This window comes from Raphanus sativus, chromosome 2, assembly GCF_000801105.2.
Source record: "Raphanus sativus cultivar WK10039 chromosome 2, ASM80110v3, whole genome shotgun sequence".
Lineage (NCBI taxonomy): Eukaryota > Viridiplantae > Streptophyta > Magnoliopsida > Brassicales > Brassicaceae > Raphanus > Raphanus sativus.
This window is the reverse complement of record NC_079512.1, coordinates 29,120,127-29,135,925: the sequence shown is the minus strand read 5'-3', so window position 1 is coordinate 29,135,925 and position 15,799 is coordinate 29,120,127. Positions and strand designations below refer to the sequence as shown.

The 15,799-nt window shown below is 31.0% G+C and overlaps 2 protein-coding genes across 3 annotated transcripts; one reads left to right on the top strand and one right to left on the bottom strand.

Moving 5' to 3' along the window:
* Positions 1-292: 292 nt before the first annotated feature.
* Positions 293-1,756, bottom strand: LOC108841010 (protein IQ-DOMAIN 19). The gene is made up of 3 exons (XM_018613801.2): positions 1,298-1,756; positions 971-1,198; positions 293-874 (listed from the first exon to the last, which is right to left on the bottom strand). The coding sequence occupies exons 1-3, from the start codon at positions 1,643-1,645 to the stop codon at positions 305-307; spliced, it is 1,146 nt and encodes a 381-aa protein (XP_018469303.2). The 5' UTR covers positions 1,646-1,756; the 3' UTR covers positions 293-304.
* A 5,945-nt stretch (positions 1,757-7,701) lies between these two features.
* LOC108828727 (uncharacterized) lies at positions 7,702-9,481 on the top strand. 2 transcript variants are annotated; one of them, XM_057002969.1, is made up of 7 exons: positions 7,702-7,724; positions 7,832-7,976; positions 8,455-8,598; positions 8,694-8,780; positions 8,857-8,982; positions 9,080-9,175; positions 9,274-9,481. In XM_057002969.1, exons 2-7 carry the CDS (start codon positions 7,871-7,873, stop codon positions 9,363-9,365), a joined length of 651 nt encoding a protein of 216 aa, XP_056858949.1. In that variant the 5' UTR covers positions 7,702-7,724; positions 7,832-7,870; the 3' UTR covers positions 9,366-9,481. The 2 variants fall into 2 exon arrangements, with proteins under 2 accessions (XP_056858949.1, XP_018457996.1); XM_018602494.2 differs by lacking the exon at positions 7,702-7,724 and having other exon boundaries at positions 7,756-7,976.
* Positions 9,482-15,799: the final 6,318 nt, after the last annotated feature.

The following is a 15,799-nucleotide window of genomic DNA, read 5'->3' as shown; positions in this document are numbered from 1 at the left end:
TATTTTTAAGGAACATGGATTTAAACAACACTAACAAATTATCCAAAATTTTCAGAACGTCATTGAGAATTTTAAAGATGAACAGCAAGAATCAAGATTTAAGACGAGACATCTCTTCTACTACGTATAGAGGTTTTGTTTCTTTCATGAACCATTTTTCAGTTTCTAGGCTGGTCTATTATGTTTTCCCAGTAATCTCTCAGGTCACTTAAGAATTTTTAAATCACACTTATCGCACGTTCCCCTGAACCTGCAACAATACATAACCAAGAAGGAAAAAAAAACATTTGTCACAAACCTAATCTCAAATAATGTTTTCTTGGGAAACAAGTAATCTTTCCTGACTCACATCAACATATCTACCGTACTTGGTATTGGTCATAACTGCACTGGTAGATCCGCATTCGCTCTCCTCCATAAGCGAAATGTCTGATCTATCGAGCCTAGTCGCCATCCACGGATAATACTGATGATGTTGAGTTTCATTTCCTAGTTGAGACGAAGAAGGTCTCTGCATCCGTACAGCCTTTAGTACACTGTTCCTCGGTGCTTCCACGGAAGATTTTCTCCTCGCGCTCGTATTCTTCTCGTAGATCTCGTGAGGTCTCTGCTTCGGCGCACTCTGAGACCGAGCCTTGGCTTTAGAAGACTGAGTATTAGCCATGTAATTCGGGAAGAGAGGGTAGCCGTAAGAAGACAGAGTATCTCCATTGTAATACTCTTTGAATCTCAAACACTGAGGGCTGCTTTGAGCTGTGTTGAACGCGTTACAATCCTCGAAATGGCTACTAGATCGAGGACTTATATCGGTTACAGAAGGAGCCGGAGAGTAAAATTTGGATTGAATCTCCATTTCCACGTTCTGTTCATTCTCCTGCAAGCACAAAAAACAGAGGAGTCAAATTTAGAAACTTTAGGATCTGGGTGTTGTCAAGATTGAATTTTTGAGATCCGGGTTTGATCCATTTACGTGGTGAATGTTATTGATCAGGATTTTATGAATCGGTGTTCTTGGATTTGTGGATTTTGGTGTTGAATCTCCAATCATACGAATCCTCTGTTCTCGAGCTTTGGCCTGAAGTGTAAGCAATGCTTGCATACATCTAAGTGTAGCTGTTGCTTGTTTCCTCACTAAGTAACCTCTCACAAGTGCTTGTAGTTTCACTAACCCTTTTAACGCTCTTAATGCTTTTCTCGCCTGTCCCCCAAAAAAATTTTAAACTGATTCTTTAGAACTAATTTGAGGCCAGAAATATAGAGAATGATTTTTTTCAGATTTTTGTTGTACAGTGTTTACCAAATGGGAACGATAGTAAGCCTGAATCTTCACTGCTGCAAATTCTTCAACAGCCATTGCGATTTCAGCGGCTGTAGCGTTCTTGTTCTCCTCGTTTTTAATGCCAACGTTTGCGACCTCAAATGGTTGTGGCGGTGGCGGTTGAGCCAATGGAGGTGATTCTTTGAGGGTAGAAGCACAAGCTGGTGGTCTGGTGGCAGAACAGCGTCTGAAACTCCATCGACGTTTCTCTTTAGGAATGCCTGGAACCGGTGAAGTGAATCCACACTCGCTCTGAATGATCTTTTCCTTTGATCTCTGTTTCTTTCCGGTTAAGAAATTTCGAATCCACTTGCTTGTTTTGCCCATTATACCTTCTGAAAATCTTTGCTCAAACTACCATTATACGCTAGAGAAGAAGAGATCGTGTAGTGGATGTGTGTGTTTTTGGTTATGAGAGGTTATATTGGGACTGACATTTTAAAACATTGTACTCGAAGAACTCTTTAACTGCTTCTTTTTGGGGACAGTTTAACACCATAAGTACCTTAACTACCCATCACTCGAGAACATTCATTTTTTTCCGTTCTTTGCATGCTCTTATTGGTTGAATTTAAGTGGATTTTATGTTGGACAGTATAACTACATTTGATTTGTCTCTGTGTACAGTTTTGTCTTTGGTTTCTGGTTTGTAAAACTAAAAGTATGGAAATGTAAAAAATTAATGGGAATATATAATACATAACTTAGTGTAGATTTACTCGGTTTATTACGGTTCGTTTTGAAGATATGGAGGATGATTTGGGAGAAAAGAATAATGGAAGCTTCATAGCCACAATTAATGTTTAAGAAATAGCTATGCTGTAGTTATGGGCATTATAGAGGATTAGCAATGTCTATGAACTAATGAATTATTAACTTATTTTATATATGTTTTAGATTTATATAAAATATTTTAGTTTTTAGTTTAATTATAAAATTATTTTGATGAATTATCAAAAATAGATATATAAATATATTTTTTGACAAATATGTAGATTTGTAGTTTGTACTAACATTATTGTTAAATTTAATAGATTTAAACTAATTTAAAATGGTTTAAACTGATTTGAATGGTTTCGGATAGTACAGCTTCACCGTTTAAGCGCTGTGTAGACTAATTTTTAGAATTATAGTCAAAATTAAGCCACTCGAAGGCTATAACTACACAATCTTCAATAATCAGATTCGACTAGATAGATTCCTTGCCTACCTCGTTGTATATCAGAATATACTAAAACACCCTTTTCAGGCAACTCATTCTTGGAGTTACTAAACTAATAACTCAAAAACAATATTTCACTACACGACCCGACCGGGGTTTGTAGTAGATGGGAGACGATCGTGTCATAATCTGGATTGAAATTTGAGATTTTGCATGTATGTGTGGTAGGCGAGAAAATACACAAGTCACCAGAACGTGAGACTTGCGATTGATGAGCCATGTGAAAAAGGGTGAAGACATGCAGACTCCGTGTGAAATACTTTTTATCATGATCATAACTTGTATTTTATATAGTATATTAATATTGTTAAGAAACTTGTATTTTTGTTTGTATAAACGACGTTCTGCATTCATGGATTTTAGCATGAGACATACATTACTATAAGGGAAATTGGACTGTATAACAAGGAAAAAAAGCATAATTAAAGAAGTAACCAAATGCCCTACATTTTCTATACATACATTTTACTTTATGTAATATTGCCATTTTGTCCTCAAGAACAACCGGTTGTACCTGCTGAAAAAAATAAAAAAATATAATTATTAATTGTGTAAAGTAACTCTCGTGGCTTTACAGACTTCATCTATTTTCTCTTTTTATTTCTTTGGTAATTTCATAGCAGTTGAATTTTCTATGGCACCGCTTTGAATCTTAATGTGTTGACTTCTTCTTCTTCATTCTTTGCAAGTGTATTTCTTCTTCTCTCCTGAAATCACAAGCCACACGACGGCGTTAAATTTGCAACGGCATATAGTATCAAACCGTTCTTGTTCCACTTCAAACCGTCGATTGTTGTCAGATCTCTGGAAGTACGGTAAATTCTCGGATGTTTACCTTCGAATCTCTTCATATGTTGTTATTTTCTTTTCTATTTGGGCGAATTTGATCATTTGATTTAGGGTTTAGGTTTCCCCGATTGTTTTTATTATTTGTTACATTGAATTGTGCATTTTAGTGGAGACACATAGTAAATAGTATATTGATATAGTTTGTTGTATGGAATAGCATATGCAATAGAACTTGTTTGCGTGGGATCTTTTATGAATATTCTATTTGAAATATAATAGAAAAAACTATATGCGCAAACTATTCTATTTGAGATGGTTTCGATTGACAAGCTATTCTACTTGAGATGGAATTTCATGATCTGTAACGAATGCGCTACCGTTCTTTATCATTGTAATATTTGAAATATAAAAAGTTCATGTTTATATAAAATACAACGGATTACTCTGTTATAACTATGATTCCCTCGTACTTTGTTCTTCAAGTTTGGCATGGACTAAATTGTGGTGAAATAGTTGACTTTCACCGACATGAAAAGACAAAAGGTCTTGCGCGAGGGAAGGGAACCGGAAGAAGGTTCAATCTTATTCGTTTTTGTTTCATGTTCTATTGATATGAGTTTTGTATCAGTATACATATATGTTTTACATTAGTGTGTATATGATTTTGTAAAGAGAAATACTATATTGGGCGTAAATGGAATAGCATTGATTATGACATCAAATAAAACATAATACAATGTGATGTTGAATGGAATGATATTTATATAATGTTGTCTCTTCCACCTCTTTTTTGTAATGCCGTCAATCTGAATTTGGTGTAAGCATTGCCTCTTTCTCTACAGTCATAGACACTTCAAAATTTGAAAATATGTATTGTGGTGTTTCGTTTGTCACATTTTTATTATATATGCTCAGGTAAAATGGAAATGCATCTTATTGGTATTTCGAAATTTGGGTTTAGTTTATGGAAGATTATGGTTAATTGACATTGGATTAGGGTTTATATTTTCATGTAGGGTTTAGTGATTAGTGGTTAGGGTTTAGTTTATGGAAGATTGGGGTTGACATTGGGTTAGGGTTTATACTTTCGTGTAGGATTTAGTGTTTAATTGATATGTTTATATTATGTACAATTGTAGTTGACATTAGGTTTAGTGATTAATTGATACGTTATTTTAGATTTCAACCACATTTCCACATTTTCTATTTTATATGCCTCATGTAGAATAGTAATGTATCTTCCTGGTATTTCAAAATTAAGATTTAGTTTATGGAAGATTTGAATTGACATTGGATTAGGGTTTATCTTTTCGTGTAGGATTTAATGATTAGTTGATAGAATTTGGTTTATTATATAGTTTGTGTTGGGTTTAATGATTAGGGCTTATGGTAGTGTTTAGTATTTAGAAATTATGAATGAATTTATAATTATATACTATTTCGGTCAGGTGGAATAGAACATTTAATTTATATATGTGGTCAATAAAGTGTGACGTGGATAGCTCCTTCTTTTTTCTGTAAAAAAGTTTAAGACATATTTGACCATATATTACATGAATTACGTGGACACATAAAGCACATCTTTACCGGTTAATGGCAAACAAGAAGGGCATTACCGGATAAATTAAGGTACAAATGCTAGTTTCTTTATTATGTCAAAATCATAGTTATTCACTTAATTTTTTTTCAAAATATGGCTATTACACAAATAAGTCCTTACTATAAGGTATTTTATATTTATCAACATTTGGAATAATCAAAACACGGCTGGCTTAGTGTCCCCACATTGAAATATATGAGAAAGGGTGTTAGTAGTTATAGTTTGTGGTCAGTCGAATGAGACTGTTCAAGATAATATACGTCCATATAATTTAATAGTTTTTAGTAATCACAGCTGGTGAACTGAAATTCAAACTAGTTTTGTATTACTATTGTCATGTAAATTATGCATGTGTCAAGTGTGTATAAATTTGATATTTCGTAACTTTTTCTTTTTTGCTTTTACTTCTTTTCTGCAGTAGAAATCTGGAATATCTTAGAACCTAAAACTTGTAATCATATATTTCAAAGATTGGAGAATTATGCCATTTCAGTAAGTGACCAAAATGTTAACTATACTATCTCTTTTTTCTTTTTTGATCAAAACTATACTATCTCTTATGTCTCGGTCTCATTGAAGTATAATCCAAAGTATTTGTTTTCTTGGTCGGAAAATAGATATATTTTGATCTTTAAAAGTCTCAAGAGAGCTTTTGTAAAATTCTTCTAATATTTGTTACTCTTCCATTGATTCTTATTTTTCAAATGTTAAAACTTATGTTAAGAATTTTTTTTTTTAAGTTATGTTAAGGAACTCATCAAATGAGTTTCGAGTTTCTACCCATAGAAGATGGCCTCCCTAAATGTTTAGCTTTTGGAAAACAATGACTGGTGCTCCCAGACAATTCGCGTTTGAACAAGTTGTTGAAGTTGAAAAAATATCTTAAATGTGCTTAGTATTATACAGGAAAATCAGATACCATCATGATGAATATAATTAGTTGTATTCAAGTTAAATATATCGCAAATGGTCCATACACATTGAATTAGTTCTGTGGTATTCGTTCTACCAGTACCTTATCTCATTAAATCTGATTCATACCTCGTATAAATGATATCGTAAATGGTACAAACAAAACATAATTTAAAATAATAGTTATATTAGGATTATTAGTAAACAAAATAATGTTTTCTTACAACAACAAAATACAGTAAAACTCTATAAATAAATACTCGATAAATTAATAAATTTTTTGGTCATGAGTTGGACCGATTCAAAATATGACATAAATCTATAAAATAATAAAATATTTTTTTATAAATTTCTATGTAAATATGTGGTCATACATTTTATATAATTATAAACTAAAAGTTATATGGTTGATTTTAATTTACAGTAAAACTATATCTACTTTTTTTAACAATTCGTTATGTTTTCTATATTTAGTAAAATTATATCTAAAACTACATTTAAATTCTATGAAACGTAAAAATATATAAAAAATAAAATAATAAAATAAAATGAAAGGCGAATATATAAAATTTAATTAAAGTATATAAATTGAATCAACCATTTTTTATTTTATAAACAAAATATCAAAGATCTATAAAAGAAAACTTTTGTAAATTAATAATTATATAAATTAATAAATTATTATAGTTTTAACATTATTCATTTATAGAGTTTTTGCTGTGATGTCTTCTAGTCAAATGATCATTTCTTCCTTGCAATAGAAATAGAACATCTGAGGAATATGTTTTGAATCACTAACATGAATGTGATTTTCAAGGGTTTCTACATCAATAAAACATATTTCACCACTTTTATAAACTAGAACTATAACTCTGAATGCAGCAGTTCTATAGATCATATCATAAGATTGGATTACTGAGGAATAACATTCTATAGACAATAGAGATTGTAAGTTTGTCTTTAATAACTTCAACAAGTTCCAAAAAAAAAAAACTTCAACAAGTTCCAAAAAAAAAACTTCAACAAGTTCCTCTCATTGACAAATGATAATTTATGGACAGAAAATCATGGTTTTCAGTTTACATTGATAACATTAAGGGATCCCTAACATTAAACGGCTTCGTAAGAGAAACCAATATGGAGAAACTAATATGGAAGCAGATAATTTGGTAAAAGAAGCAAGTATGGACAATAAAGATGATGTAATGTTTTTGTTGAGTTATTTTCTTGTATGTTTTCACTTATATCATCAATGAAATATATGGCCCACATAAAATGTCACCAAATGAAAATTTCAAAGTCTAGGCTGATTAGTTTACAAAAAAAAAAAAAGTCTAGGCTGACAAAAACAAAAACAAAAACAAAAACAAAACAGAGAAACTGATTCAAATACACTAAGTTGGATATTATTTATGGTTTAATGATTACTATTTAGAGTTTAGTATTTAAAAGTTAAAGATTTGAGTTTATAAATTTATTTAATCAATAAAATTATTTATAAAACCTGTATATTTTACAATTAATATTAAATTTAAAATAAGTATAAACTATATCGTAATTTTAAAGTAATATTTTGTGTATAACAAAAAAAAAAGTAAAAAAAAAAATATTTTTATGAAACAGTTAGAATATATAATCGAATCTTTCAAATTAAAATATAAAATCAGATACTTAATGAAATAAATCTTTTTAAACTAAAATAAATATAAAATGAAAATATAAATTTCAAGGATTTCATATTCTCCTTGAGAACCGAGTAGGAAAAAAAAATTGTCAAAAGAAAAAAAAAGCATTTATTAGATTTCAGCGATTAACTACTTGAGAAAATGCTTGTATGAAGCAAAGTCGGTCAACGTCACTATTAACATATCCGTGTTCACTGCGTAAGCCATGTTTTTAAACCTTACACACTTACCAAATCCCCAACTAACTAATATAACGATCTCTCCTTTTCTTCTTGTTTATCATATTATTATTATTATCATTTCAGATTTGTTTTTTCTGTACTTGGAACTTGGAAGAAAGATTCATGGCTTGTGTTCAGAACACACTCTACTTCGTTGCAGCTTTACTTCTAATTCACCAGAAGACTGTCACTTCCGATTTCCTCTCTCCTCTACTCTCTCCTTTGTTCGGTTCGTCTCTTCTTCGTCTTCCTCTTTTCATTTCTAGAAGATCCAATTTCAATATCTGGGTTTTGCTCAAATTTGATTTTGGTCGAATCTTGTAATTTAAATCTAGTTACTTTTTTTAATCATCCTTGTACTTAACTTCTTTGTATCAAAGCATAATCTCTTAGATAATCTGTTATTAGTCAAAGTTCTGGTTTTCATAAACTAGATGCTAAAGAAAGAAACTTATTTGTTTATTTGCTAAATTATTAGGCCTGTAAGTTGATTCTGTTTCCGATTAGGATCAACTCCCGCCGGAATTTGAACTAGAGATGCAAGAAAAGTACATACTTTTCTGCTTTTTTTTTTGACAGATTTAAAGTTTCTTTAAGAGTTGGGTTATGTATAAAAGTGGTATTCTTTGAAAAGTCCTTCTCAAAACTCGAATATGGAAGGTTGTGACTCATGTTTGAGGTTGGTTCGTTTAATTATTGTGAAAAAGATGATGTCTGCAAGGAAGTGGAATGTGGGAAAGGGAAATGCAAAGCATCTCTGAACGCAACTTTTATGTATGAATGTGAGTGTGATAATGGTTGGAAGCAGTTTGATCATACCCTCAAGTTTCTCCCTTGCGTCACCCCCAACTGTAAAATCTCTATCCTTATATCTCTCTTGACACTAACACTAGTCACTTTGGTTTGAACATATATAACACAACAATATGTAAATTCATCACTCTAGGTACCTTTGATCTAACTTGCGGTGAAGCAGCTTCTCCAGCACTGCCCAAAACGCCTCCCAAGAACGCCAATGCTTCACTTTTCGAGAGTAATATAATCCCTAATTTCATTTACTTCCATCATGGATGTTTGTGTATTATATATGACTTTTTGTTTTTAAATAGTTTGTCACTGGGTGGATTGTGGAGGAGGGTCTTGCAACGAGACAAATCCGTTTTTATACAGCTGCAATTGCCGTGAAGGTTACAAAAATCTTATGAACGTCACCACATTTCCTTGCTTTAAGCAATGTAAGAAGAACAAAATTTGGTTTTCTTATAAATTATCAATAGGAAAAAATACTTACGTTTCTGGGGGGGGGGGGGGGGGGGGTTTGTGTTTCGGAAGGTGCACTTGGAATGGACTGCTTGAATCTTGGGATCCCTTTGTCGAACGCATCATCGTCTTCTCCACCTGCTCTGCCTGATAGCAGCAAGAGTCAAGGTTTGATGACTCCTACCTCCCTTAATCTTTATCGAGATAGCATTTTTTTTTAATAAGATCTTAATCTTTGAACAAGTTGATGTTTGTTTACATTACAGCAACAGGATTGAATATAAGAGGATCATCGTTGTGGTTTATAACGTATTTTCTCTGTGTCTCCTTAGCACAGTGGAGGTCGCTCTATATATGATCACTTTTATACTTCATGTTTCACTTTTTGTATACGGATATTGTTCGGTACTGTTTTGTATTTCTTTGTTTCTATTATATTTTACTCATCTATTCATCTTTTTCTCTTAACACAAATACTGCTTCTCTGTTCTACGTATTCAATCATAGATATTGATATAATGTAAATCAAAAATATTATCCTTCCTTGTTATTTATTAGTTAATCCTTAAGTCATACACTTAATTTGTGTTAGTCACTAGATTTGGTGTTTGTAAATCATAAGTATTTGAATATTTTTTTTAGAGGTTAACGTAATTCGTTAAGAATTTACGTACTTCGTTATAATATGGTGTTACTCAAAAAGGTCTACTATCCCAAAATAATGAATGATTACCGATTTCCATGACTAAATTTTTTTTGAAGTGGACCGCTGCCTGACCGGGTCCGGGGGAATGATCCACGTAAGTGGGGAACCCCCGGATTATCAAAAAAAAAAAAACTTTAAGAAAAAAAAATTCAAAAAAAATTATGGCATTTTAAGATACTAAGGTAAGGTTAATGAGGTAAAAAACAATAAAAGAAAACTTATTTGCACGAATTCAGTTGGTCGTTGGATTAATAGACAACTTTTATGGAGAACTGATACAAGGTTGGGCCAAGTAAGAAGTAAGAACTAAGAAGGACTAAAATCCATATTTTAAATACATAATTTTGATATCGGATCAGGCTGAAGTTTCCGACCCAAAGACTCAAACTTGGAAACTTTACCTGACCCTGACGGCCTGACCAGTGCCGGTCCTGAGATATTCGTGGTCCAATACGTAATCGAAAGTCAAGATCCCATAAATGATTTTTTTTTAAAAAATATATAGAACTTAGCCAAAACACTAATACTGTCTATTTTGTTTTTATTACTTTTTCTTATGGAAATAAAAATACAATATTAAGATTTATTTGATTTTATTTTTAAACTGGTTCTGCAACTTCTAAGTTCTAACGTTCCATTTTTTCAAAAACTGATTTTACTTAGTTACTAACAATAAGTCAAATGAATAGATCCTAAAAAACTTTTAAAAATCCTAGGCCCCATTCATTTGTTTCATGGGAATGGGGTAAAAGCCGGGCCTGGGCCTGACCCTTAATTTCAATTAAAATATGTGGGTTTGGCAAATAACATTTGGACCAAGTCATTATTTGGATGTTTCACAAAATTAATGAAGAGAAACTTATTACCTATATAAGAGGGGTTGACCTCTGAGACTAGAGTTAAGAAAACAATAGTAGTTTTTATGTTCTTCTTCTTTTTTGTTCCTTTTGTTCTCTACAGAAATGTGACAGGAAACAATACTTGTATAATCTTTGTTTCTATTAAAGTTTGAGGACAGTAGTTTCTTCATGTACCTGTAATCATTGAGGGAACTGGTTAAATCTCTTATATAATTTACTTTTTGGTTTAACCAAAACAAAGTGAGTGAGCTAGATCGAAATACTTGAGATAAAATCAATATTATTCTGTTGCATAATTCTGACAAGTGGTATCAGAGCGTGTGATTAGTGTGTTCTAACATATAGAAGAAGAAGCAAAGGAAACTAAAGCTACAAAAAAAAGCATTAGTGGGGAGTAACTTTCGCTTCTGACTCAGATATGTTAAGGAGTTTTTCTTGGTTTTATTTGCTTTGCCTACCAATTTCTAAACTTCGTAATTTCAGGTTCTGAACTTTATGGTTTTTGGCGTTGGATTTCAAGTTTTAGAGATTTCTGGATATCTGGATTTAAGGTTTGAAGCATATACTTGGTTTGAAGGCTAGACTTCAGAATTTTTGATATTCAGGTTCTTGGGTTATTTATTGATGTAATGATTAAGAATAAAGAGTATATGGGTAATGAGAGATTGAGCTTCAAAAAATAGTGAACGATAATCTTCAAAAAAAAATAAATAAATAAATAAATAAATAGTGAATGATCTTATCAATATACAAATGTATAATTCCCCAAGGATTTTAATTACGCTTATATTCATCATTGTATAAATTGGGTCCAATTTAGGATGATACATTTGTACTTGGGGAAAGTCAACCAGGACCGCTACTGTTGACAGATCATGTCGGCATTGATTTTCGTTCGAGCTTAGGATGGACTGTCGTCTCTATTGGATATATGGTTTTCGTACTGAACCATTGGACTGGATCTGTAAACTGGGTTTGGAGCTAAATGAAATCAACTTTTAACACAAACATTAATAATCAAAACAAATAATTAAAAACTCAAGAACAGAAACTGACATTGGAAATTGAAGATTACGTAGACAAAGATGTTCCGTGTTTTCCTTTTCTTTACGACTAAAGTGACAACTTGGGAGAAATGTTACACTAACTTTTACAGTGGATGCAAAGTTACCATATTTGTATAACCTTCGAGTCTCAACCAATTACTATTTTGGAAAACAACACTAAGCAGTGACGAAAAAAAAGGAAAACAACACCGAGTTCAACATCATATCCAATCCATTTCCCAAAGTAAAGCTCCACTTGATAAGTTTTTCTTCGTCTAGCTAAATATTCCACTAAAGAAGTTAATTCTGTTTGGGTGTAGAAATTTTGTAAGTGCTTCTTTTCCTTCTGTTTGTTTTATACCCCAACCGTTCTTACACAGATTAAAAAATGACAAAAATATATATAATTTATTATTAATTATACTTCTTTAACTAGTAATATTTGAGATCAATAAAATTATTTATAAAATCAATACAGTTTGCAATTCATTTTTAACTGAAAATAAGAATAATTTGTATTGAAATTGTGAAGTAACACTTTTTGTATAACAAAAAAAAATGTTAGAATAACAATTATTATGAAAAGAGGAAATAATTTTTATCTTAGTAAAAAAAATAGTGTAATGTAAATATGTTTCCTGTTCTAACTTCCTCACTGTATGAGGTTTTGGTTTTCTACAGATTTGGAGTTTTGTCTTTAAACATTTAAAACATGTCGGTTCTTTGTTTTAATCCTATTGTCACCTCCTATCTTGTATTATACAATGTATAATACTATATATGGAACCCGTATCCTTCCTTTTAATTTATATTCGTAAATACAATATGCATATTTTCATATGTGGGTTGTAGAGTACTAACACAAAGGATATTCGTTGTCAAATGCTTTTAAGTTGCATTTTTTTTATTCTTTATGTTTCTAATTGATTGATATTTCAGAGGAAAAAAATGTTTCAGAATTTCAATGTATTCAATTTCAAACTGTACTTATTGTTTTTTCATAAGATTTTCTGGTCGAATGTTTTTTCTAAGTTCACCTTTATAATATTCACTATTTAAATGTACTAGCTTTTAATAATAATTAAACAAGGTTATAAAGTCATTGCTAATATTTCAAGAAACCTGTGAAGAACTTATCATTTTAAAATAGAACGAGTATTTGTGATAAACTCCGAATATATATGTAAAACACATGTATATCATGAAGAACATATAACTCCCAAATTTCTTAGTTACTCATGCATTTGTTGTTTATTTGATCACGCTAACTTCGCCTCAGGGATCTACAAGAAAAATCAGAAGTATATTTTTCCAAACAAAAAGAAACAAATTAGCGGCACTGGTTGATTTTTTTTAAACATCTCTGATTGATTAAATCAATTGCAATATCCTGAGATTACAGCAAAGTGGACAAACCCATACAGAAAATACCAAAATTACACTTCTCGGAATTGGTTTTGATTAAAGAGAAATACTGATGAACATAACAAGAATGGGGTGGTTGTAAACTACCAGCTTGTTCTTTTCTTTCATTTTTTATTATTCTAATCAAATACTCCAGTTATTTTTGTGACTGAATTGTTTTTCTCAGGAAATATACTAAGACTGCAGTTGGAATCGTGGGACAAATATAATAATACTTTCGTTGCTATGATCCATATGTCCGTTCAGCTTTATAATTATCGAGTACAAAACTAAGCTTATCCGAAACTACGATCATTTAAATAATGACAGAATCACTAGAGATTAGTTGCCAATCGACGTGAGCTACACTAGACACTCTGTAAACAAAAGCAGAAGTGTCTTACTAATTTAATCAAGAAAAAGGGTTTCGTTATATCTTGTAGTTTTTTAGTTTTACTAAATTATACACGACCATATTTATTCTCATGGGATACCCTAATTCTAAGACACCAAAGAAGAACTTTATTTTCTTGTATATATATATATATATATATATGTCTTTATATTGAAAAATGATTATAAGCGTTTGTATAACCCAAAAGTACTGATACAAGAATATATATATATATATATATATAACGTATGCAAATTTGATTTCTATACACATGGTTACACATAAAACGTTCACATTTTAATTCTTATACACATGGTTTAGTTGCGACATTTTAGGTGCTTTTATACGTAGAGGAAGACTGATAACTGAAACTTTCAAGCTACATTTACAAGAAGATAGTGATGTCATTTTAGACGGTTAAAAACAAAAACAGAAATCTTGGCCATATTATGGACCTGACTGGTGTAACCGTAGCGGTTGCGGTTGCGGTTGCAGGAGTTTGCGGGTGCGGATGGTTGCGGTTTTAAGCGTTTTCTAGAGATTTGTATGACTGGTACAGTTGTTAGAAATTGTTGCGTTTGCGGAACTCTTATGACTGGTGAACTACCAAACGCAACATCTGTTAAATAATAATTTAACAATATTTACATTTTATGTAGTTATAAAAATATTAAAAATCATAAAAATATGATACATATAAAATTTATATTTATAAAATCATATTATTCAATTTTAAAAATTTATAGAAAATATTTTAGTTTTGAATTTTTATAATATAAATTGAAATATAATATGAATACATTTTACAATTTCTATTATTTCAATTGAAAAATTTTATTGGATATTTTTAGTATTATTTTTATTTATTCTGTTTTTAAAGAAAAAAAATTTACCCTCCCGCAACCGCCCGCAACCGCAAACGCTAGCTGGAACCAGCTTTTGATTTTAAGAGGTTCGGAGCGGTTTGAAGCGATTTGTAGCGTTTTCTATGATTGTTTCGAAACGCCAACAACCGCTATGAACCGCAAAAGCTGCGTTTGCGGGTGGTAGCGGGAAAACCAATCAGCACCTATATAAAATGCGTTTGCGTTGTGTTGGTGAAGACCAAAGAGGAATCTCTTGGCCTTTTCCTTTCTTCAGCGGCGTTGAACGTCATTATTGCCGTATCATGATGTTGACATATTTTATGTTTATTTACAGCGAAAGTATCTACAAATAATAAAACAATAACATCAGATAACTTAAGAGCAATGATTAATGCAAATCTCTTATGGAGAAATCCTCTCTAAAAAACCTGCATTAATTATGGTCTAGTAAGTAGAAACTATTGGATGGTTAGTGTCTTGTAGTTCACTAATAAAACGGTAAATTAGATAATATCATACTGTAATGATGTATGGTTTCTAGTTTTAATCAAAGTCCGAATTTTCGATACTACTTCCCAGTTTTTATAGGATATGCATGTTATTCATCTCTCACGTGTAAATGTATTTTAGAATTGTGATAATCCCAATACGAAAAGAAACAGAAAAAAAATCTCGCTGATTTGAGAAAAAAGTATTGAGAATTACTAAACTTTTAGAAGATGGCAAAAGTTGTGTATTCTTTCAGTTTGTATGCAAATACTGGTATTTTAGTTTCATTTTAAAATTCCAAAAGAATGCTAATTCCATTTCATCGATGTTATATATATTTATATATATATATATATATATATATAAATAAAAAAATTAATAACAATAATGTGTTTCTATCATTTAAACAGGAAAGTATTACATTAGACCCTAAATTATTTTCATAAATTGTTTGAATATGATAATATTTATTCAAAATGTCTATTTGTAAAAATTAATATGGATATATTCATCTAGCTCTATGGCTTGCTTAATAATAATAATAACAATGTTTCTATCATTTAAACAAGAAAATATTACATTAGTCCCTATATTATTTTCATAAATTATTTGAATATGATAATATTTATTCAAAATGTCTATTTGTAAAAATTAACATGGATATATATATCTAGCTCCGTGGCTTGCTTTTTTTCTTGGGTCAAATCTCCGTGGCTTGCTTAAAAGTTAAAACTAATAAGACTGGCGATTTGCCTAATAAGTAATAGTCATAATAATCGGGGCTTGGACTGTGGGCATATAAAATAGGGGTAGACAATAGTGTCAAACTTTAATGATGAAGATATTGTGGAGTCCCACAACATCCACCCATCAGCCTAACCACAAATAAGTTCATTTCTCTATCATTCTCTAATGCGTAATGCCCAATTGTGTCTTGTATTTACTGTCGTATCTATTAACTTCATCCCCACAAGTAGTATTGACAAGAATATGTGTGTAAATCAAGATATTAATGCGGAGTGTTTTT

Bases quoted from the DNA above. Each gene is read 5' to 3' on its own strand.
- LOC108828727 (XM_057002969.1), top strand. From the start codon at position 7,871: ATGGCTTGTGTTCAGAACACACTCTACTTCGTTGCAGCTTTACTTCTA. The intron at 8,781-8,856 runs GTAATATAATCC...GTTTTTAAATAG, and splicing joins CAATGCTTCACTTTTCGAGA to TTTGTCACTGGGTGGATTGT. The intron at 8,983-9,079 runs GTAAGAAGAACA...GTGTTTCGGAAG, and splicing joins ATTTCCTTGCTTTAAGCAAT to GTGCACTTGGAATGGACTGC.
- LOC108841010 (XM_018613801.2), bottom strand. From the start codon at position 1,645: ATGGGCAAAACAAGCAAGTGGATTCGAAATTTCTTAACCGGAAAGAAA. The intron at 1,199-1,297 runs GTAAACACTGTA...TTTGGGGGACAG, and splicing joins CTTACTATCGTTCCCATTTG to GCGAGAAAAGCATTAAGAGC. The intron at 875-970 runs GTAAATGGATCA...TTGTGCTTGCAG, and splicing joins TGATCAATAACATTCACCAC to GAGAATGAACAGAACGTGGA.